Genomic DNA, 21586 nt, shown 5'->3' with positions numbered 1-21586 from the left:
ACTATTTACTCACCTCTTACTCTGAGTTCCAAAAATTAGATTTGTGATTTGTTTTTGGCCTTAGCCAGAGCCAGGAGCCTAGCCTCAACCGCCCTAAACAGTACTTCAACTGCCGGTCTGCCCGTGGCAAAGGGTCATCTTGCCAGAGTTACCACGCCTCGCCTGATGTTCCTGGAAATCTCATGGTTCCAGAGCACAGCTGGGAGAGGCCGCCTGTGAAGGAGGCAGGGTGTGAGTCACAGACAGCTCGCCACTCGGTCTTCTGCTCTGCCCCAGGCCTTTGGCAAAGCAGGGCAGATTGGCCACCCTTTCTGAGGACTTCTTCTGCGTATGGAAGCTGGAATGTAAATATCAGGGCACTTCAGAGTAAAGTGAATGAGGAATTTTGAAGCAGTGGTGACTGTGGCTGTAACAGTACTTGGCAGCCCAAGCCTAGTGGACACTCAGCAGAAAGCTGGTGTCCCTCTGATAGCTCGGCCAGCCAGAGGCAGGCTCTAACTCTCCCTGTTGATGTCCTTCCCTCCCACAGTGGCGTATTTGTGCAGTAACTATATCTTGTACCTTATCTTGCTTCTGACCCACATTAGAGTCAGAAGAGATTGTTTGGAAAGCTGCTGAGTTTCAAGGCAAAGTCGGTAGTTCTTCTGAGTTGTGGTCTTAGTGAAGTGCTTCTCCTTCGGGGTGGGAGAGCTGGCCCCTCACTGTCCTCCCTCTTTCACTGTGGCCTTGCTGAAGGTAGAGAAAACAGGGCCCTTCCCACACATGAATGTCGAGTTCTGGGTGTTTGCATTTAGATGACCCTTGAGAAAAACAAAGGCTGGGGCATGTAGACACAAGGCTTGGTAGTGTTCATGCCATTATTAGTAACCTTTGAGATCTTAAAGCCACAGATGTGCATTCCACAGGATTAAGGGAAGAATGAGTGGCAGGAGAGGAAATTTCATCATGAGGAGAGGAGAGGGATCACGGTGCTCTGAGCAGGAGGCCGGGAAGTGCTTCTGATCTGTATACTTCCAGGTTCACTGCTGGGAAGCCAAGGGAGAGGGGGTGAGGCATCACACAGAAAGACAGTGGAAGGACTCAGAGTGTGGAGAGGAGTGTGGGAAGCTTAGCATCCCCTGAGCCCTTTATTCATGCTGAGCTGGCTGCTACCCAACTCCTCAGCAGGTCAGAACAACAGCTTACATCATGCAAATAGTTTGTCTCACTTAGGATGTGCTCAGCTTCCAAGCGGCCTCTTCTCGGAACAGTTCCAAGTGGAGACTTGAGTCACAGAGTCCTCTAAACACAGGATTGCGCGTTGATTCTCATCCCAGAGACGGAACACTCCGTGTAGCTGTCCTGCGCTAATATGGCCAGATTCACAGCCAGAACCCAAGCGAATGTATTCTGTGAGCGGCCTCTCTCTCTCTTCCCTGATGTTGGAACTCTCAGGCCACTCTGATTTGCTGCCCTTTCAGATTCAGGTGAAGCTGAAAACAAACACAAGTATTAAAAGGTTCGTTGTTCTGCTGGAGTTGTAAAGAGAATCCAGGGTTTAAGGCTAGAGCTTGTCTGATGCCACCTCTTCCAGACACACAGGCCTGTGTGTGGGGTCTTGGCAGCATTGTCATCGGCGCTACGGGGCCTCCACAGTTACCTGTTATCAGACTTGTGTGAGCTCTGGGCAGGCCATCGGGTCGGTGGCAAGATGCCGACAACATACAGCGCTCTGCCTTCTGTGAGTTATCAGGTGGGCTTAGCCCTGTGGGAGCCAGTCTCCAAGGCAGAACATTTTTATGTTAAAACATATTACATTGATCTTCCTGAGATGATCAACAGAATCCCAGGCCGATCCTTTGAGAATGATGTCCTCATTTCTGTTGTTGATCAACTGTAAGATCCCATACCACTCTTTTGTGACCACAGGAATTACCCTGGTCTTCCTGGCCAACACTTGGGGAAGCTAGGGGAGCAATATGCCGACAGCCCCCATGGATCTTTCTTGTGCATATTTGAGCTGAGCACTGGGCCCTTTGGAGTGTGTGAGCTTGTCTGAGACTCCCCTTCTCTCTTTCAGAGGACTACCCCAACGGCACCTGGCTGGGGGACGAGAACAACCCCGAGATGCGGGTGCGCTGCGCCATTATCCCCTCCGACATGCTACATATCAGCACCAACTGCCGCACGGCAGAGAAGATGGCGCTGACGCTGCTGGACTACCTCTTTCACCGGGAGGTGCAGGCCGTCTCCAACCTCTCGGGCCAGGGGAAGCATGGCAAGAAGCAGCTCGACCCCCTCACCATCTATGGGATCCGGTGTAAGTATGGGTTTCCTGTTCTCTGCTCACCTCCTTAAAGAAGGACCTGGCTGGAGGGTGGGCCCTGTGAAGTAGGGCTTTGGGACGAGTCAGGATCTCCATTATTGGGTAGGGGAAGACGTCAGAACTAGTCACAGAGCAAGGAGAGGGATTTCTGGGTAGAGCATTTTCTTTAGTAAGTATTGCCTGGTACCCAGCCCGTGGGAAAGACAGGGAGAGTGGGCCTTTCAGACCCTGAGAATCATTTTGAGTAGCTTACTGAGAAACTGTATGTGAAATCAGCTGACATCAGTCCCTCAGGTGGGAATTAATTCATCAGTTCTCAGATGAACAGTATTGCAGGAGTCAGTAGACTTTTCCTAAGGGACATGCAGTTGATGTGTTAGGCTGCGGGCATAGGGTCTGTGTTGTGAACTATTCAGCTCTGAAGCAGCCACAGACCAAATGTAAACAAATAGGTGTGGTTGTGTTCCATAAACTTAACTTTCAAAAGCAGACAGAAGTCTGCCAACCGACTGCCAATGTATGCTTTAGAGCAGGGGTCCTCAAACTTTTTAAACACGGGGCCAGTTCACTGTCCCTCAGACCGTTGGAGGGCCGGACTATAGTTTAAAAAAAAACTATGAACAAATTCCTATGCATACTGCACATATCTTATTTTGAAGTAAAAAAACAAAATGGGAACAAATACAATATTTGTATTTGCATGTGGCCCGCGGGCCGTAGTTTGGGGACCCCTGCATTAGAGCATGATGCCTAGAGCAGAGGGCACCACGCAGATCTGTGGGCATGGCACTCGTGTGTGCAGCCTTAGAACATGTAGGTTTGCATGGTGACAAACCATGTGATGGTATGTGACAGTGTAACCCACAGTGTGAGGTGCTGTTGGGATGTAAAGATGAACAAGAAGTGGCTCCAACTGCACAGTATGCAGTCTGATATATGTGAATAGCTGCAGCCCCGAGAGTCACAGGGCGGTTTACCATGCTGCAGTGGTTGATGGCAAAGGCCCTGAGGGAGAACGGTGTTTGTGCCAAGGCTCCGAGAGTGGCCTGGATTGGCTCAGCATTGTGCAGTGTGATGGCCTCTGGGTGGTGGGCCACTGTTCCCGTAGGGAGTCATAGGGCTACTAGCAAGGGGTGCTGATGATTTGGAGGGGTGCCTTGGAACGTGTGTGCAGACTGTGACACACAGGTTGTTAAGCAGAGGCTTGGAGAATGTTCCACAGCAGTGGTGGGGAAGCTGGGCAGTGGGACTCAGACAGAAGCACATGGGGATGGGGATGGGGTGGGGATGAATGGACATGCTGTGGATTCACCACTGGGAGTCTGAGTGGCCTTGGGGAGGCACTGCATCGTCAGAACAGGCAAGTCCTATTTCCCTGCAGGTGGGGAAACTGGCCACCTTCTGAGTGCTCCTTTATTTGGGAACCATTGCAAATTGCTGCCTTCTCAGTGTTAAAATTCAGATGGAATTTTGAAAGGTTAAAAGTATTTGTTGACCTTTTTTCCTTTTGGCCCAGTTTAGTTTGTATTGCTGATTGTTACTCAAAAAACTGAACAAATGAACGAATGGATTAAATACTGAGCACTGAGTTTAAATAGTGGCGAGTGTAGGCATTGGCTACTTGGTCACGCGCAACCAATTCTCTGCTGTTTCTGCAGAGTCTGGGTGACATGGACACCTTCAGTAATTCTCAGGTGGTCATCTTTCCTTGTGTCTGTTTTCACACGGCTGTCTTCTCCGTATTTTCATTGTCACCTGGCGTCTTCTCTCTATGTCTCCATCATCACACAGCCCTGTTGTCTTGTGCCTCTGTCGTCACATGTTTCATCTTCTCCCTGTGTCTTGTCTCCTCTCCTTATAGGGATATCCATCATATTGGATGTAGAGCCTACTGCTCTCCAGTATGACCTCATCTTAATGTAATTAATCACATCTGCAAAGATTGTATTTCCAAGGGAGGTCACATTCTGAGCTTGGAGAGCCTGACAGCGGCATCGGGCTCCCCTGCTATGACCTGAGGAGTGGTGTCACTTATCGTGCTTATCTTTAGTCAGTGGATCACCACTGCTTGGGGAGAAGGGGTGGACCTGGCCTTGAAGCTAGGACACACTGGGTATGCGAGGTGCATGGTGTGTCAGTGAGGCGTGTGACCCCATCCGCATGAGGGAGCATGCTGGCCAGCTTCCTCTCACTCAGAGCTGAAGATTTCTGTTGTTTTTCTAGGCCAGTCACTGTGAAGTCAAGACTGTAATTTTAAGAAATAAATTGCTGGCACTCAGTTTTCTGCTTCTTCCCCCCCTCCCACCCTTGAACTTGAGATTACATTAGCAGTGATAGTGTTTTTCATTCCTTTGTGACTGATAAGCCTCTTGCCACCCACCGGGGATGCGAGATTATGTCTCTGTTCATTTGATTTCCTCGGTTCCTCTTTCCCACAGTGTGTCTCAGCCCCGCTGTGGGGCTCATTATTTGAGAGCTGGGAATCTGTTTTTGTGATTTGAACCACCATTGTCAACCATGGGCATTCTGGAAAGTGGGAAGGCAGTTAACAGTGACGGGCTCTCAGATCTTCAGGAGGTGGCCCGATAGCTTGTTAGCAAAGCAGATGGGCCAGCTCTCAGGGGCTGTCTTTCTGGGGGTGGCCTGGGAGCTTGCCTGCTGAGCAGCTCTCCCACAAAGATGCTGAGAGAGCTATTTGGCTCACCCTTGGGTGAAATGGCTCTGCAGCTCCCCAGGGACCCTGTGCAAGGACCCGTCAGCAGCGAATCAGAAATGGCCTTAGAGTTGAGCAGTGTCTCCTACACAGGGCAGCCAGGTGATAGCCTAGTGGTGGGGAGTCATACGAGCAGAGGCTGTGGTGTGAGATTGATGTCATCTTCTCCCTGGTCCCCTGAGTGTCCCCCCCAGGGGGTCTCTTGGGTGCTGTTGAAGGACAGAGTGAAGCATTCCTGGGGTTTATGCTGTGACCATTTCTTCTCCACGTGGTGGGCGCTGGGAGGCCTGACTTTAAAGCCGGGTCTCACTCCTAACTGATAATTCAGCTTGTAACTGAAGTGAGGGTAATGGCATTCTTATTTCATGAGGTTTTCTTATGAGATAAAATGCTTTACAAGTGTGAAGTACCAGTTAAGTTCAAATGAAGAATGCTTTAGGAAAAGTCAGAACAGCAGCATCCAGCAGTACGTGAGGTCAGGGGGCTGCATCCTCTGCCATCAGGACTCCTTCCTGGAGCTGCCTGCTGATGGCCAAGGGTTCTTGAGGGCAGAGCTGACTCCACTGCCCCATTGGATCCATCCCCTGTCGCTCCCCCTAGGGCTCTCAGCAGGGGAACATTTGTGTTGCTGATTCATTAGTTAGTTTTTCTTGGCAGTCACCAGGGTGGCATTTGCCATGCATTTGAGTCTTAAGTTGCTTTTGGAAGGAATTATGTAATATGATGTCTTAGGAGAATTAAAAAATGGATAATATATAACTACATGATGTATATTTTTTTTGTCAAAGGATGTAAGCCAGGTTTTCACTGGCAAATTGGTTTTTACAAAGTTGAATTTATATGTTCATGCTTTTGCTCATTTCTTATATTTATATATCTGTGTGTGTCTTGTATGTATTTTCTGTTCCTGACAAGTTTTTAAAATTGTATATAATTTCTTTTATCCCTTGAGGCATTCAGTTGGTTTTCCTTGAATGTGAAGGTGTGAGAACAGGAGGATGGTTTGTAGAATGTTTCTCTCTTTTTTTAAATATACTTTTATTGATTTCAGAGAGGGAGAGAGAAATAGAAACATCAATGATGAGAGAGAATCATTGACTGGCTGCCTCCTGCACACCCCCTACTGGGGATCGAGCCCACAACCCAAGCATGTGTCCTTGACTAGAATTGAACCTGGGACTCTTCAGTCTGCAGGCCAATGCTCTATCCACTGAGCCAAATCGGCTAGTGCTAGAATGTTCTCTTGAAGCATATAACCTAAATAGAGGCCTGGTACATGAAATTTGTGCACTGCGGGGGGAGGGAGGGGAGGCGTCCCTCAGCCCTGCCTGTGCCCTCTCGCAATCTGGGACCCCTCGGGGGATGTCCTGCATTGAGCATCTGCCCCCTGGTCGTCAGTGCGCATCATAGCGACTGGTCAACTGGTCATTCTGGTCGTTCTGCCATAATGGTTATTTAGGCTTTTACATATAGATATAGATTTAAATATAGATATAGGTAGATAGATACAGATAGATAGATATAGATATAGATATAGATACATATAGATAAGATATTTTGATACTGTGTGTGGTTGCTGTTTCTTTTCTTGTCTTGGAGACCACAGTTGTAGTTGGGCAACTATGCAACTATAGTGAGGAGTTGGGATCTCCTGTAGCTACATGATTCTAGTTTTGATAGTTGCACTCCCCTGTAACTACAGCCAGGAGTTGGGTTCTCCTGTAGATACATAACTGTAATTCTGATCGTTGCATTCCCCTGTAATTATAGCCAGGAGTTGAGTTCTCCAGTGACTATACAACTACAGCTAATGTTTGTTTCTTCTGCAGCTACGGCAGTGGTTGGCTTTTGTTATCACTAATGTTGGTCACTAGCCTGGAACTTTGTGAGGCCATCCCCTGCACCTAAAGCCATACCTGGGATGTAGCAGTCCCTCAGTAGGTATTGATGAATGATTCTGTGATTATTTTAGAGAGGACCTGAATATCAGAAAGCAAAGATTCATGCTGCTTCATTTATGTATTTCCTTTTATGCATGAGGATTACAGTGCTGCTAAAACTACCTCAGGTTTTTGTTCTTTCAGATCCTATAAATCCTACCCCTCCTTCCCTCATTTTTTTTAATCTAGATTATAGAAATTTGGGTTTTCATTACATTTAGAGTCAAAGATGTCTTAAGCATATGCTCATAGAAAAACTCCAGAAATGTCTTTCCAAGATGAAAGAAACTTTTGATACTTAATAGAACAAATACTGCCTTTGTTTTGATTATTTGTAGTATTTTGGTCTTGAGAGGCACAGATTTTAGGAATTGTGCATCAAGTTAATTCTTAGTAGATGGTCCTAACTTAATGCTCTTAGTAGTTGAAACAGGATGTTTTTTAGCTTAATCTTTTTATTATTCAATTTTTGAATTTCATCCATTTGTTTTCCCATTAATCAGTGAAGTTGCATGAGCCAGCTAGAGAGGAGGTCAGCCTGCTGAAGCGTTTCTTGTAGTTCCCACGTTCATGCCCTTACTTTCTGTTGATTCAGCATAAGGAAGAGGTGGTGTGGTCTAGTGAGAGGTGGACAGGGCTGGCAGTGAAGGGTCTCGATCTGCCACCCACTCCTCAGTGGCCTCCCATGTCACTGGCTTCCTCTTTGTTGAAAGGGGGTCTCTGAACGTCATTCAGTCACAGATTGAGAGCTATCTGTGATGTAAGAGGTTAACAAATGTGGGTGCCAGTAATATGCTCTGTTAAGTGCAGGCTAAACTACTGGACTGCAAGGCTACATGCACCCTCTGTGACTAGCAAGTTCAGTTCTATTTGGGTGTGGGGGCTCTGGGGCAGTGGTCGCCAACCGGTGATCTGTGGACCACTGTGGTCTGTGAGGTCCTAAAGGTAGGTGACCACTGCTCTGGGGAGTAAAAAATCACCTCTGCCCTTAGGGAGTTTCCATTCTGATGGGGAGGCAGATGGAGACACATGGGGAGCTCCACAAGCCAAATGCAGACTCAAGTTGCAATGGAGATGTTTTAAGAAGAGTTGTAGTCACCAGTTAGTCATCGAGTGTTGAAGCATTTACTATGGGCTCAGATAGTCTTGGTTCTTGGCATACATGGGTGCACAAAACAAAGATCCCTGTGTCTGTGAGAGAAGCAAAGAGTAAACACAATAAATATATAAATTCTCTAAAATGTTAGAGACCGAGGACGGGAGGGGAGGTGGGAGGAACCTTAGGGTCAAAGGGACTGGTTAAGGGTAGGATAATTGAGGTCCTATTCAAGCCAAGACTTGAAAGAAGGGAGGGAGGCAGCCAGGAAGACATAAATAAACAGAGATGGAGTCTGGAAAAACAGGTTTTTTTTGTTGTTTGTTTTTGTTTTTTGATTTTTAAAAAAATATGTTTTTATTGATTTCAGAGAGAGGAAGGGAGACGGAGAGAGAGAGAAACATCAATGATGGGAGAGAATCAATCTACCGGCTGCCTCCTGCATGCCCCCTAAGGGGATGGAACCCCAAACTCAGGCATGTACCCTGACTGGGAATCGAACCATGACCTCCTCGTTGATGGATTGACAATCATTGAGCCACATAGGCCGGTTGTGTCCAGATGATTTTTAGAGAATGTTTATTAAAACTGCGGACAGCGAAACAAGGAAGGGCTCAGGATAGAAGAAGCAACATGAGAAAGACTAGGTGGGGAAATGACTGGAAAAACAGTTTTGATAAAATTATTGGAATCTTTGATTTTATTGTCGACATTAAGGAAGTTAGAGGAAAGGGAAAAGTTTGTGGAGCATCTGGGAAGCTCCTGTGAGCCTCACCACCTAGCTTGTTACCTTATTTCCATCTGGTTTGGGTGGGTCCAGTCATAGTTATTTAAAACTTAAATAAATGAAAAGAATTTATAACATATAACCGGCATGCCTGCGGGGGGAGCGGAGGGGCTCTCAGCTCCAATCACATTTTTGTGTTCAAATTGCTCCCAAACAGCCAGGACCCAAAAGGAAGGCCTTCACCTCATGGTGTTTTTATTTGGGACGTTTTCTTCCAGGTCACCTCTTTTATAAATTTGGAATCACAGAATCTGACTGGTACCGAATCAAACAGAGCATCGACTCCAAATGCCGGACAGCCTGGCGGCGGAAACAGCGAGGCCAGAGCCTGGCCGTCAAGAGCTTCTCTCGGAGAACGCCATCCTCCTCCTCTTACAGTGCATCAGGTACACTTAGGGAAGCCGCCTGGAACAGTGTGCGTTGCAGGACTTGGGGGGTGGTCCTGAATAAGGCCCCTTACCTGCCGAATCTATAGCTGCCCCTCGGATACTAGCAACTCAAACCTTAACTCTGTGCACACATGTCAGCTTAAGTTATTTAGAGAATGCTGCTTCTGTGACGGTGCGGAGCCACAACCGGACCCACCTGAGGCTCTCGCTGGCAATAGAGGAGGGCATGTGGACCAGGGCCACCACTCACCGATGCGGTGTGGGCTGAGGCAGAAGGACGGTTCAACCAGGACATGCCATGCGCTGTGCTGAGCAGCTCCTTTGCTTCCTCCCTCTGCCGAGTTATGTACCATGTTGCTCGGTGCGAGGTGTTTGGGGTAGGAAGTAACACAGATGGGTCAGGAGGAGGGTGGCATTCAAGCTGGGCTTTTAAAAAACCCAGTAGAGAGATGAGCATAATTATATTCCCTTGCCTTCAGGTGTTTATTTGTCTGGAGAGGATGAAGAATGTCTTTCTGAGCCATTATATTTAGTCTCCTGCTCCTACTAATAAACCCTGGCAAGTGCCGCCTTCCTGCTCAGTTTTGGAGAGACCAGGGGCTTCCTCCCCGTGAGCGCTGGAATCAAATTAGTTTTGAGAGAAGCATAGAGCACATTCAAGTTTTAAAATCAAACTTAAAGAGAAGCACATTGCTTTTTAAATTTGTGTTGTTTTAATTGTTCTCTATTTTAATATACTGCGTACTTGGCTAAAACTAGGTAAAGCAAAATAGGTGGTTGAAGGGACTTCTGGAATTTTTGTCGTTGTTCTTTATGCAAACTCAGCCTAACAAAGCAAATCTGATAATGTAAGGCTATTCTGGTGACAGAAATGATTCAGTAAAATGTAACTAAACCAGGATCATATTATTGGTAGTAGTTCCATCTGGGGTGTCTTGCTTACTTTTGAATTATCAACTGACATCAAAGGAACTTCCAAATAAATGCTATAAATAAAATTCTGAGCCAAGGTTAGTACTGCCAGTTTGAACACAAACCATAAAGCCACTAGTTTCAAAGCAATTTAAAAAAATCAATTTATTAAAACATTTGAGTTGCTCTCTTTTATCTAGCAATACTGTATAAATTTTTATATGTGCTTGATTTTAAGATGGCTATATTTGATTGTTTAAAATACAATTCAGCATTTCCCCCCACAGGTCTCATTGGTGAGATGAAGACCTTAGGTAGGCATCTTTTTAGTGCCCCATATTTTAGAGTTGCAGGGAACCTGCTCTTGCAGCTGGTTTTCCACTGGACATAGAGAAGAGCCAGGCTGGGGAGGAGCGGAGGCCCATTGGGTGGCCTGTCCTTTCTGTTTCAGTCTCTTCCAATGGGCACTGTGCTCCAGAGCCGCACCAGCGCTGTCCCTTGGCCTCGGGCCTATCCGACCATGCTTGTCTCCTGTCACTTGCCGTAGATCTTGGTCTGTTTTTGATCACAGAGTCACCAATGCAAGTTTTTGTACTAGACTTTGATATCTATATAAATTACAAAACATGAATTTAAAGTGGTCTTTATGTTGTATAATTATAGGGAGCTATTGATTAAATGGTAAATTCAATAATTTGAATCTTAGGTTTGGGAACAATTATACACACAAATCCTGTCTATGGTTTTTTGGAACTCTGGGGACTGTCATTCCTTTTGATTATATTTTTGAAAACCAGCAAAATCAGTTGATTTTTATTAACATTGGAGCAGAAATTATTTAGGAACCTATTTAGCTATATCGCTCTTATTAACTGGGAGAGTGGATTTTAAATGTTTCGATCATTACCCTCTTAAAGAAGTTTGGAAAAGTGTTCTTGTTTGCATATTTTTAAGTTGACATTTTAAAATGTTGACACCTAAAATTTTTAATTATACTTTGAAATAATTTAAAAGGATATAATTTCTGGCATACTGCTGTATTACTTACTTACTAACTTATTTATTTATTTTTATTGATTTCAGAGAGGGAAACATCAGTGATGAGAATCATTGATAAGCTGCCTCCTGCACGCTCACTACTGGGGGATCGAGTCCCCAACCCTGGTCATGTGTTGACCTCCTGGTTCATAGGTTGATGCTCAACCACTGAGCCACACCGGTCGGGCTGCTATATTACTTTAAAAAACATACACGCAGGGACTCAATATACCACGTCAATTTGATGTTCATCATTAAATTATTTAAAAAATACATGAAAAGCTTTTCTTTAGTAAAAGTACTTAAGAAAATTTCTCTGCTTGAGATTTTACAGTTAAAATTAATACACATTATCAAAACAAACATCATTTGGGATTGAATATAGAAAGTAAAATTTTATTAGAGGTGTGTCTTTAAATAAGTGAGTGGAGCTTTTTTCTTTAGTTAGTTTAATTGTCCAAGGACAAATACTACTTATTGCTGTTTTAAAACAGAGTTTAATATCAACTTTTTTTACATTTTTCATTTTGTCAATATATATCCTGAGGAACTTTATTTAAATAAGTAGATGTGAATAGTCTGTTGGTGAATAGTCAGTTCTTTAGATTCCTTCTATCTACAGGTCAGAAATCTTTCTTATCTAACCCTAATTACCGATAGGCTCTACAAAATGCCATGCTCTCTGTTGGGGCATGTTGACTTGGATTTCAGAATGAAGAATTTCCCTCCTCTGTGGGAGTTTGGGTTTGGGGTTGGGGAAGAGAAGGCAGCCTGGATGTGTGTACCTACACTTGTCTCCTGGGTTGATGCTGAGCCGTCTGTTTTCCCACAGAGAGCCTGATGAGCACGCCACCACCCGCCAGTGAGATACCACAGCCCCAGCCGCAGGCCCTGCACTATGCCCTGGCCAACGCCCAACAGGTCCAGATCCACCAGATTGGAGAGGATGGACAGGTCCAAGTAGTATGTACCTTTCTACTAGCCTGTCTCCATGAATGAACTGGAAGGGAGGGTGTGGCAGGGATTGGGAAAACCAAGACCAGTTCTCCCTGTGTTTCTGGATCACATGGATAGTTTGGGATGAGGGAAAAGTGCATGTTAAAGTAGAAGTAATTAGGGTGCAAACTCTTACATTTCAAAAGGAAGGTCATTGGTGGGTAACCCTGACATTGTCAAGGGCCCTTCATGGCTGTGCTGCACCCGCTGGTCACTGTCAGCTCTAAGGGTGCATGCTGCTGCCTGTCCTCCTGGGAGGTGTCATAGATATTTTCTCACTTTGGAAACACAAGTGCCCTTTTACTGGGGGAAGAAAAAGTAATTTCCTTCTGGGGTCAATGAAAAAGCTGGTCACCTTAGTTATTGTGTAGCATTTCCTTTGGCTAGTGGGACATGCGTTGAGCTTGTGTGGGCAGTTAGCTCAGCGGTGAGTTCACTTAGCCTTGTTGCTCTGTGTGGGTCCTGTAGCCAAGGTGTGGGGGGCAGGAACTTTGCTAGAGAACGGGATGTTTTCAGTGTGCCCCTGAGATTGTGTTGATGTTTAAGTCACACCTAGACTCTTTTTGTACATCTGCATCACCAGGGCTTTCTCCTGGAACCCCTATCCCATCCAACGGTGACCTCAGTTTGATGTCACCTGTCTCAGTTCGATGTTACACTGCCTGGAAAGGGGTGCGCTTCCAGAAAGTATTGATGAGGACTTTTAATGAAGTTTTTCTTCTTCCAGAGGAGATGAAGCAGTTAAAAGAAGTGAATTCTTTGTTTAATTGACAGTCACAAAGGCAGTTACTCTTTAGAAAGTTTTGTGAAAGAATTTCAGAATAACTTGGACACAGGGTTCACATAGACATAGTAAAATGAAATCAATAGAAATTTCTACAGTAATTTAATATTCATTTTTATTAAGATAGAATTTTATTTAAAAAAAATATTTTTATTGAATTAAGAAAGGAAAGAAGAGGGAGAGAGAGATAGAAACATCAACGCTCCCTACTGGGGATTGAGCCCGCAACCTGGGCATGTGCTCTTGACCAGAATGGAACCTGGGACCCTTCATTCTACAGGCCGACTCTCTATCCACTGAGCCAAACTGGCCAGGGCAAGATAGAATTTTTAAATACAATCATGGGTATTCATATCACTGAGCAGTATCACTGAGCAAAGTTAAGATTTATTGGAACTACTTATCTGCCTGTTTCTACAAACATAAATGCATTGTATAGTTGGATGTTTTGATTTATTTATTAGTGTCTATTCCAGCTGTTTAGATAGTCATGTGTTTCTTTAATTTAAAAAATATTGACTGACCTGTTTTTGATATAGATGCACATGTACAGGTTCCCTCCCCACAATCCCACACTGCTCTGTCGCCATGCCACACTCCCAGATCTCTGGGAGACCCTTCTGGGTAGTTCCACAAAGTGTCTTTCTTTTTTTAAATATTTTTATTGATTTCAGAGAGGAAGGGAGAGGGAGAGGGAGAGGGAGAGATAGAAACATCAGTGATGAGAGAGAATCACTGATTGGCTGCCTCCTGCATGTCCCCGCACTGGGGATTGAGCCTGCAACCTGGGCATGTGCCCTTGGCTGGAATCGAACCTGGGACCCTTCAGTCCACAGGCCGACGCTCTATCCACTGAGCCAAATCGATTAGGGCACACAAAGTTTCTGATCACTCTGAGTTAATAGTATGATTTTTTTTTTTAAAAAAGTAATTCTAATTTTCTAGAAATTTGTTTCCATTTTTTTCTATATGTTCTTCATATTCTGAAATTTGCTTGTTCAGTTTAAGCAAATGTAAAGACTTAACAGAATTTTCCTAGGCTCCATTGCTCCTTTAAGAATTACTGCAAAATATTCTGTATGTGTTATATACTAACAGTTTAATTTCAAGAGGCTATTAAGTAGCTAATACTATGTACATATTATATTACACTATTCAGGATTTAGTTGTCTTTTTTGGAATCGTGAGCAGATAGTTAAGAACAAAAATTTCAGAAAGTGTTTTTTGTTTCCTCTGGTTTTGATTTTCTTCTGATGCTTCTTGTTGTCTTCTTTCGCTGCGGATCCCACAGGGTCACCTCCACATCGCTCAGGTGCCTCAAGGGGAGCAGGTGCAGATCACGCAGGACAGCGAGGTGAGTCGTGGCCACCAGCACTGCCTGTGGGCTTTCTGCATTCTGATCTTTGTCAAATGGGGCAGACAACTGGGAATCCCCAGACAACACGACGTCCAGCATTGACCACCCGACTCTCATTTCCTTGGGCACAAACTGGCCCTGCCTGTCTTCCTGCCTTTGCTGCACTGCGGGTTTATATGGGCAGTCTAGTTTTCTTTGTCAACACTTGCTATATCCAGTTTTTGCTTCTGGCTGGAGCTGACCTCCGAATACCCTTTTTCTCCCTGCCCATCCTGCTTTCCTGTCTTCCCATCTGAGATGCAGATCTAATTCCCAGCATGGCTGTGGCCCTGCTCTCCTGCCCCAGGGAGTTCCCCAGCATGGAGAGTGGGAAGAGCAGGAGGTGGGGCCCTGCTCCTGCGACAAGACCTCACAGGTTCTCCTCACCTTCATGAGCCTGGGCTCTGTCTCTGGAAGACCAGTGGCCACGTTGTGGGTTGATTGGGAACTGGTGAGACTGCATGTGTACGTCCTGTGAGCTTTCAGTGCATCTTTTCATGGCTTTTCCCATTCCTGCCACTCCTAGGATTGCCTCAGCTGCCTTAAGTTCATGAGATCCAGGCTTCTAATCACTGGTGGTGTTCTGCTTTTCATTAATTCTAACCCACGGTAAAGACAGAATGTAGGGAGTCCATCCCAGCTGCACAAGTGCTGTTGCATATGTGTATCAGCTGCTATAGTGGGTCAGTGCGTGAAGGTCAGGTAGACCACCTGTGTTATTGGAAGGTGAGGCCAGCTGGTCATGGCGCTGATATTCTCTGAGCCCCTCAAGGGGGACCTTGTCTTTCTAGCCTTCTTGTCCAGGGCATGGGTAGTTGTTGGCTGCCTGTTAGGGGAACACTGACAATCGTTTCCGACAGCACAAGAGAGCATCAGTAGACTCAGTGTACTTGTCTTCCTCTGACTTTGCCTGTGGCTGCCGAGCAGCGCACACTCGCTCTGCTGGCCAAGCATGGTGTGGAACGGCGTGCCCCTGGCAGCATGGACTGGGAGCTAAAAACATACTTATTTCTAGGCTGGGAAGATAGTACCAGCTTTGTGCAGACCTGCACTGTGGTGTGTTGTTACATGGTGTCGGGTTTCCTCACACACCAACGGCGAAAGCAGGTACAGATCCAGCAGCGACTGTGCAAGTGCTAACTTGTCAAAGAGCCTTTCAGGAGACCCTTTCGAGGGAAGCATTTGACTAGTTTAATGGTGCCTAATGGCTTTTCAGAGCTGCTTTGTGGACACTTCTGTTCACATTCTAGCGGCATGCTAGGCTGCTTTCCTTAACTAGATAAGGCAGTCGTGCCCCTTTGACTTTTCAGTTTCCAGAACCCAGGGGCTGAGGTGGAGGTGGTGGTAATTTGCTTACTGACTCGTGTGTGAGGCATTTGCTGAGCTCCCAGTCTGTGCAGGTTGCTGTGCAGGCTATTGCTGCTGTGTGAAAATGTGAGGTAGTGGCTCCCCACAGTGCACTGAGATGAGTGTGCTAGGAGGGCCGGAAGTGACGAGCACTCGCTGGTGCAGAGAACAGAGGCCTCATGGGAGAGGGGCTCTGGGATGCTTTCTAAGGGAAATTCTTTCATTTGGACCCCGAAGATTTGTCCGTGGGCCCAGCCTGCAAAGGGAAGAAGAGATGAGCAGGGGTTCTGAGGGAAGAATAGGGATACGTTGGCTGAATGAATTCCTATGAGAAGAGCAGTAAATACCTGGTCAAAGGAGGGGATTGATTCATTCATAGGAGTAATTAATTCAGAAATGGTCATGTGTCCAAACGAGGGAGTGAGAGAAAGCACGTTGGTGTGACTGAAGCTGCGGCAGGGGAAGGAGAGCAGCAGGCAGTGAACTTGGAGATGGCCCTGAGAGGTCTGACTATCAGAGTTAAGGAGCTGGATGGTGAATGGAGAGTCTGCTGGCTCACCCTAATGTGGGTTCCACGGGAAATGTGCAGAGTGGTGCAGGAAACTTGCAGACTAAGTGGGGTGTCCTGTTGAAGGGCAGGGAGGCTTAATTTTTAAAGACACAGACAAGGGATGGCCAAACGACAATTAAGAAGTGTCAATCTAGAAGGTGCGTACACTTAGTCAGAATGCTTAATTTGCTGGTAGTCATTTGAAAAGAAGGAAAATTGATATAATAGTAAAAGGAAATAATCAACATACATTTTAATATTATTTTTGCTAAAAGAATCATAATATTTTTTAAAAATATACATTTTTATTAATTTCAGAGAGGAAGGGAGAGGGAGATATGGAAACATCAATGATGAGAGAAAATCATGGATCTGCTGCCTCTTGCATGCCCCACACTGGGGATTGAGCCCGCAACCTGGGCATATGCCCTGACCAGGAATCAAATCGAGACCTCCTGGTTCATAGGTCCATGTTCAACCACTGAGCCACCAGGGCTGGGCATAAGAATAATTCTTGAATTTAAATTTTTGAAACAGATTTTGTCCCCTTTTTCAGTTTTCATAGCTGAATCCCTCTTGTCTAAATAATCCAGTATTTTTTTTTGTTTCCATTAGGAATTGAATGCAGTGAATTAGAAGACATTGTTGATAATATTAATGATTACTTTGTAATAGGTTACAATATACAATTGTCTTATCACAATAAAGTTTTACCTTGTTCATTTAAAAATAATTATTTTGTCAAAATAAGGATGTCTGCAAAGAGACATTTAGCAGAACCTATCAAACTTAAATTATTACTTTTTTTTTTTTTAAACAAGTGAAAATGAATTTCCAACTGGTGAGATCCCAGTAGGCCTGTGGTCTGGTTAATTGTATTGTGTCCTGCCAGTTTCATGCTTGTGATAATGCACTATTCTTATGTAAGATGTCTCCATGGGGGAACCTGGGTGATGGGTATAGGGACTTCTTGCTATACCACTTTTGATTCTTCTTGTGAATCTAAACTTGTCTCAAAATAAAAGTTAGAAAAAAATTGCATTTGCGGGGTCAGGGGAGGGGTAAAAATGTTTTGCTTTTAGTTTGTTATTTTTTATAAGAAAAAATAGTAACCTGTAAACTCAGCTTAAATATTTTGTTTCGAGTGCTTATTTCTACAAGGGTTGAGTTTTTGTAGACTTGGTGTTCGTGGTTTTGCTGGTTACTCACGAATGGCATGGGGAAGTTTTTGCCGCTGTGTCTTGAAGTCATTTTTATTCTTGATCTCTTTTTTTTTTCATCCATTTTGCAGGGCAATCTACAGATACACCACGTGGGACAGGATGGGCAGGTAAGTGCTAACCTGCCTTCACTCCATGCTGCTTGCTGTAGTAGATCCCCAGACACTGCATTGCCACAGGGAGGGATCGAGGAGCTGAGGAGCCAGAGGGCGGAGCTGCATTAGCCTCAGGGAAATACTGGCTTTACTTGGTGGCTAAGGACATCCGATGGGGACACATTGACTGCAGGACTCTGGACTGCATCTGCCTCTTTGTGGAGTTTCAGGTAGCTTAGAATTGTAAATGAAACTCCACATCTGTTTATAACTGTTTTCTGTAAATTGACACAAATGTTGTTGATCACTGTGTTTGTACAGTAGCTGTAGAATAAAACAAGGTAGGTTTTGTTCATGGATATTGCTGTCAAACTCCAGCTACTGCTGGAATTTTTCTAATCTTGGACAAAAGTAATGGAGACCATCATTGAATACATTTGATATGAATTGTTTTCACAAAGAGAAGTGTGCCAACTGTGAGGGTTTCTAGGGAGTGATTTGCTTTCTAAGATCTAGTGAAATTGCTGGTGAATTCGGGGGATTAAAATTTTCATGTCCTTGCCCAGCTGGCATGGCTCAGTGGTTGAGCATCGATCTATGAACCAGGAAGTCATGGTTTGATTTCTGGTCAGGGCACATGCTTAGGTTGCAGGCTCCATCTCTAGTAGGGGGTGTGCAGGAGGTGGCCAATCAATGATTCTCTCTCATCATTGATATTCCTGTCTCTCTCTCCCTCTTCCCGCCTCTCTGAAATCAGTGATATATATATATATAAATTTTTCATGTCCTTTTGAAGAGTTTTTATTAAAGTGATGTTTGCAACCTTTGAATAATTATGACAGAATTCTGGATGATCTTCCTTTTTTTATAAAACATGAACCATAAACACAGAACTCATTTACTTCAAGATAATAATACTTGTTATTCTCAAAACCAAGTGCATGCTCCCCTTTGAAACACCTGTTTTCCCATTGTCACCATGAGTGCCTGATGTCTGCCATGAGCCGGTCGTGAAGAGCATGTGTTGCTAGACTAGGAAATGAAAGGATAGTTATAGCCCTTGGATTTTCTCTTGAACCCTCAGAGGGCCTTGGGAGAATTGCACTTATTTAAATTGGAGCTTCTTGGTTTGAAAATTTCTTCTTGAATATACACATGGGTTTTAATCAGTGTCCTGAAGCAGTATTAATATATAAATATAACAGTTTCCATGGAAAAGAGCCAAAAAGCCAAAGAAATGAAAAATTAAAATCCACAGTTCCTCTGAGTTGCCTTGGTGATAAAGTTGTGGGCCAGGCACAGTAGAATTGGTTCTCAGCAGCTTCAATGTGATGTTTCTCTTGGTCGGGCCAGAGATGTCGGGCTGGGGCAAGAAAGGACAGGTCACTATCAGTAGTTTCTCTTTGTTTTTGACAATTTAATGGTTTGTATTCATACTGGGAGGGAAATTTGATCCTAATTAAGATATAGCCTGAACTTTAATTGATGAGAAAAGTAAGTCTTTTGATCTTTTTAAAAAAATATATATTTTATTGATTTTTTACCGAGAGGAAGGGAGAGGGATAGAGAGTCAGAAACATTGATGAGAGAAAAACATCGATCAGATGCCTCCTGCACACCCCCCACTGGGGATGTGCCCGCAACCAAGGTACATGCCCTTGACCGGAATCGAACCTGGGACCTTTCAGTCCGCTGGCCGACGCTCTATCCACTGAGCCAAACCAGTTTCGGCAAGTCTGTTGATCTTGATTTCCCTGTTGTTTCTGTCTCTATTCCTGAGCAAAATTCCACTAGAGATTTTGAAATATAATCAGGTTTTTATATTATGTTACTATCCTGTCATTGTGTCTAATCAGGCAACACCATTCCAAATACATCTTGAAGGCAGAGAACCCAGCTTTGTGGATAGGTATAGCAGGCACATGAGCTCTCTTCACGATTGTTAGTTCAGGAAGGCTCCTAAAGTTCACATCCGAAGAGCCACCTTCTGCAGCTTCCCCAAACAAGAGCATTTTCTGCGCTTTCCCATTCTACACACTCACCAAGTGCTGCTGCCTCCCCTAAGTTCCTGTCCATGCCTCATCGGCCTGTTCACACGAGCAGGGATTTACTGTGGATTTATGTCTGTTCCAGCCTGTCTGCCTCCGAGTTCCCACTGACTCTTTCTCTTAGCAACCTTACTACAAAATAAGTAGAACTACTGCACTGATCACTTTCTGTGTCACATTCTAATATATAAAAACCCAGGGTCTGTAACGACTGACCGAAGGCTTGACTGAACACTGGAAGTCAGTCCTACAGTCAGTGCTGGGTTGCTGTAGCGACCCAGCACTGACTGCTGAGGGGGCTGCGGATCAGGCCCAGAGAGAGAGGCAGGGTCTGATCCACAGCCTCCGTGGCAGCTGTTGATCAGCCGTTGCCTCTCTCTCTCTCTCTCTCTCTCTCTCTCTCTCTCTCTCTCTCTCTCTCTCTCTCTCTCTCTCTGGGCTTCGCCAGCAGCCACGCCTCTCTTTCTCTCCAGGCCTCCGTGGGGGCTGCTGATGAGCACCGCCTCTCTGATCAGGCCCGGAGATAGGCCCAGAGGCGCTGACTGGCATAGAAACAGACAAATCAGAACCAAATCTGGGTGAACTGTGAGGAGCCAATGGCTGCCTAGGAGGCAGAGCTTTTGATGCTGACTGGCGTAGCAACGACCAGTCAGAACCAAATCTGGGTGAACTGCAAAGGCAGAACCTAAGGTGGGGGCTGAGGAGGGGTTTTAAGGGCAACAGCTGTTTGGTGTAAGGTGTAAGAAAGGGGTTCAATTTTTTAATGACCGGTTTGGCAGTATAGTGCATATGGCTGGCTATCAGTCCAGATATAGGGATTATGTATTTTTGTCTGCCAAAAGCATCTCCTCCTGCTGAAAAAGGCTCCCCCCCCCACCCCCATTTAAGCAATCCTATCCTATATAATCAATCTATCTATAATACTAATAAAAAAGTAATATGTAATTAGACTGGGTTGACTGACTTCCTTCCAGACAAAGCCATGGTGGTGGGGGCCGAGGCAGAGGCAGTTAGGGGCAATCAGGCTGGTAGGGGAGGGCAGTTGGGGGTGAGATCAGGCCAGCAGGGGAGGGCAGTTAGGGGTGATCAGGCAGGCACAGGCAGAGGCAGTTAGGGGGCGATCAGGCAGGCAGGCAGAGATTAGGGGTGATCAGGCAGGCAGGCAGAAGGGGTTAGGGGCAATAAGGCAGGCAGGCAGAGGCAGTTAGGGGCTATCAGGCAGGCAGACAGGTGAGTGGTTAAGAGCCAGTGGTCCCAGATTGCGAGAGGGCGCAGGCTGGGCGGAGGGAACCTCCCCCTCCTCCATGCATGAATTTTATGCATCGGGCCACTAGTAAATAATAATTTAATTAGTCACCTGTATTTTTTTGCCTAGAAAATCTCCACCTGATTCTCATTGTTGGTCACTTTTGTGGGACCTCCAGTTAAAGATAGAACCTAAGTAAAGGCAAAACTGATGCCGATGGTGACTAAGAAAACCCAACACCTTTTTCTTTCTAAAGAAACTCTGCTTCCTGATTTAAATAAACAGTATGTGTTCATAAGAAGCTGCCTATTTCTGTTAAACATCTGTTTAGCTAATCCTTTCTTTGTTATTTTATCATCTATCCAGTTCTTGTTCCTGTTAAGTTATCCTGCTCATAACAACTTTGTTTTCTAAGTTGACCAAGTACTTGTGAAACAGAATGGTGTTTCTCAAGACACAAAACACCCCACTCAACTCGACGCCACTGATAGGGCTGACACACAGCAGTGCAGAAGGCAGGCGCCCTGTGGTCCCATCTCTCACCTTCTCCCCCCATCCCCTCAGTCTTAGTCTGTTTGACTCTCCACTTTCCCTCCCCTCCCCCGGCCTCTCATGCCGACAAGAGGAGAGGCCCTGAGTGCCAAGGGCTCTTTCCCCTTTAGCCTGACACAGCCTCAGAATCTTCCCTCCGTAATGCTCCAGGACCTATTCCAGGTTTCCAGTC

General features: G+C 45.2%; 1 protein-coding gene across 15 annotated transcripts in view; it reads left to right on the top strand.

Annotated features, from left to right (window-relative positions):
* LOC118674202 (BTG3 associated nuclear protein) overlaps positions 1 to 21586 on the top strand; it is a 147884-nt gene that overhangs the window by 67716 nt on the left and 58582 nt on the right. For 12 of the 15 annotated variants that reach the window (XM_036345664.1, XM_036345657.1, XM_036345665.1 and 9 more), the window contains 5 exons: positions 2060 to 2299; positions 9060 to 9227; positions 12013 to 12143; positions 14243 to 14314; positions 17545 to 17583. In XM_036345664.1, coding sequence (XP_036201557.1) covers positions 2060 to 2299; positions 9060 to 9227; positions 12013 to 12143; positions 14243 to 14314; positions 17545 to 17583 — 650 coding nt within the window. The remainder of the gene's footprint in view (positions 1 to 2059; positions 2300 to 9059; positions 9228 to 12012; positions 12144 to 14242; positions 14315 to 17544; positions 17584 to 21586) is intronic. The other 3 variants (XM_036345666.1, XM_036345663.1, XM_036345669.1) reach the window with 1 other exon arrangement.

Source organism: Myotis myotis, unplaced genomic scaffold (genome assembly GCF_014108235.1).
Source record: "Myotis myotis isolate mMyoMyo1 unplaced genomic scaffold, mMyoMyo1.p scaffold_m19_p_19, whole genome shotgun sequence".
Lineage (NCBI taxonomy): Eukaryota > Metazoa > Chordata > Mammalia > Chiroptera > Vespertilionidae > Myotis > Myotis myotis.
Note: the sequence above shows the minus strand (reverse complement) of the source record. Positions and strands in the feature narration are given on the sequence as shown.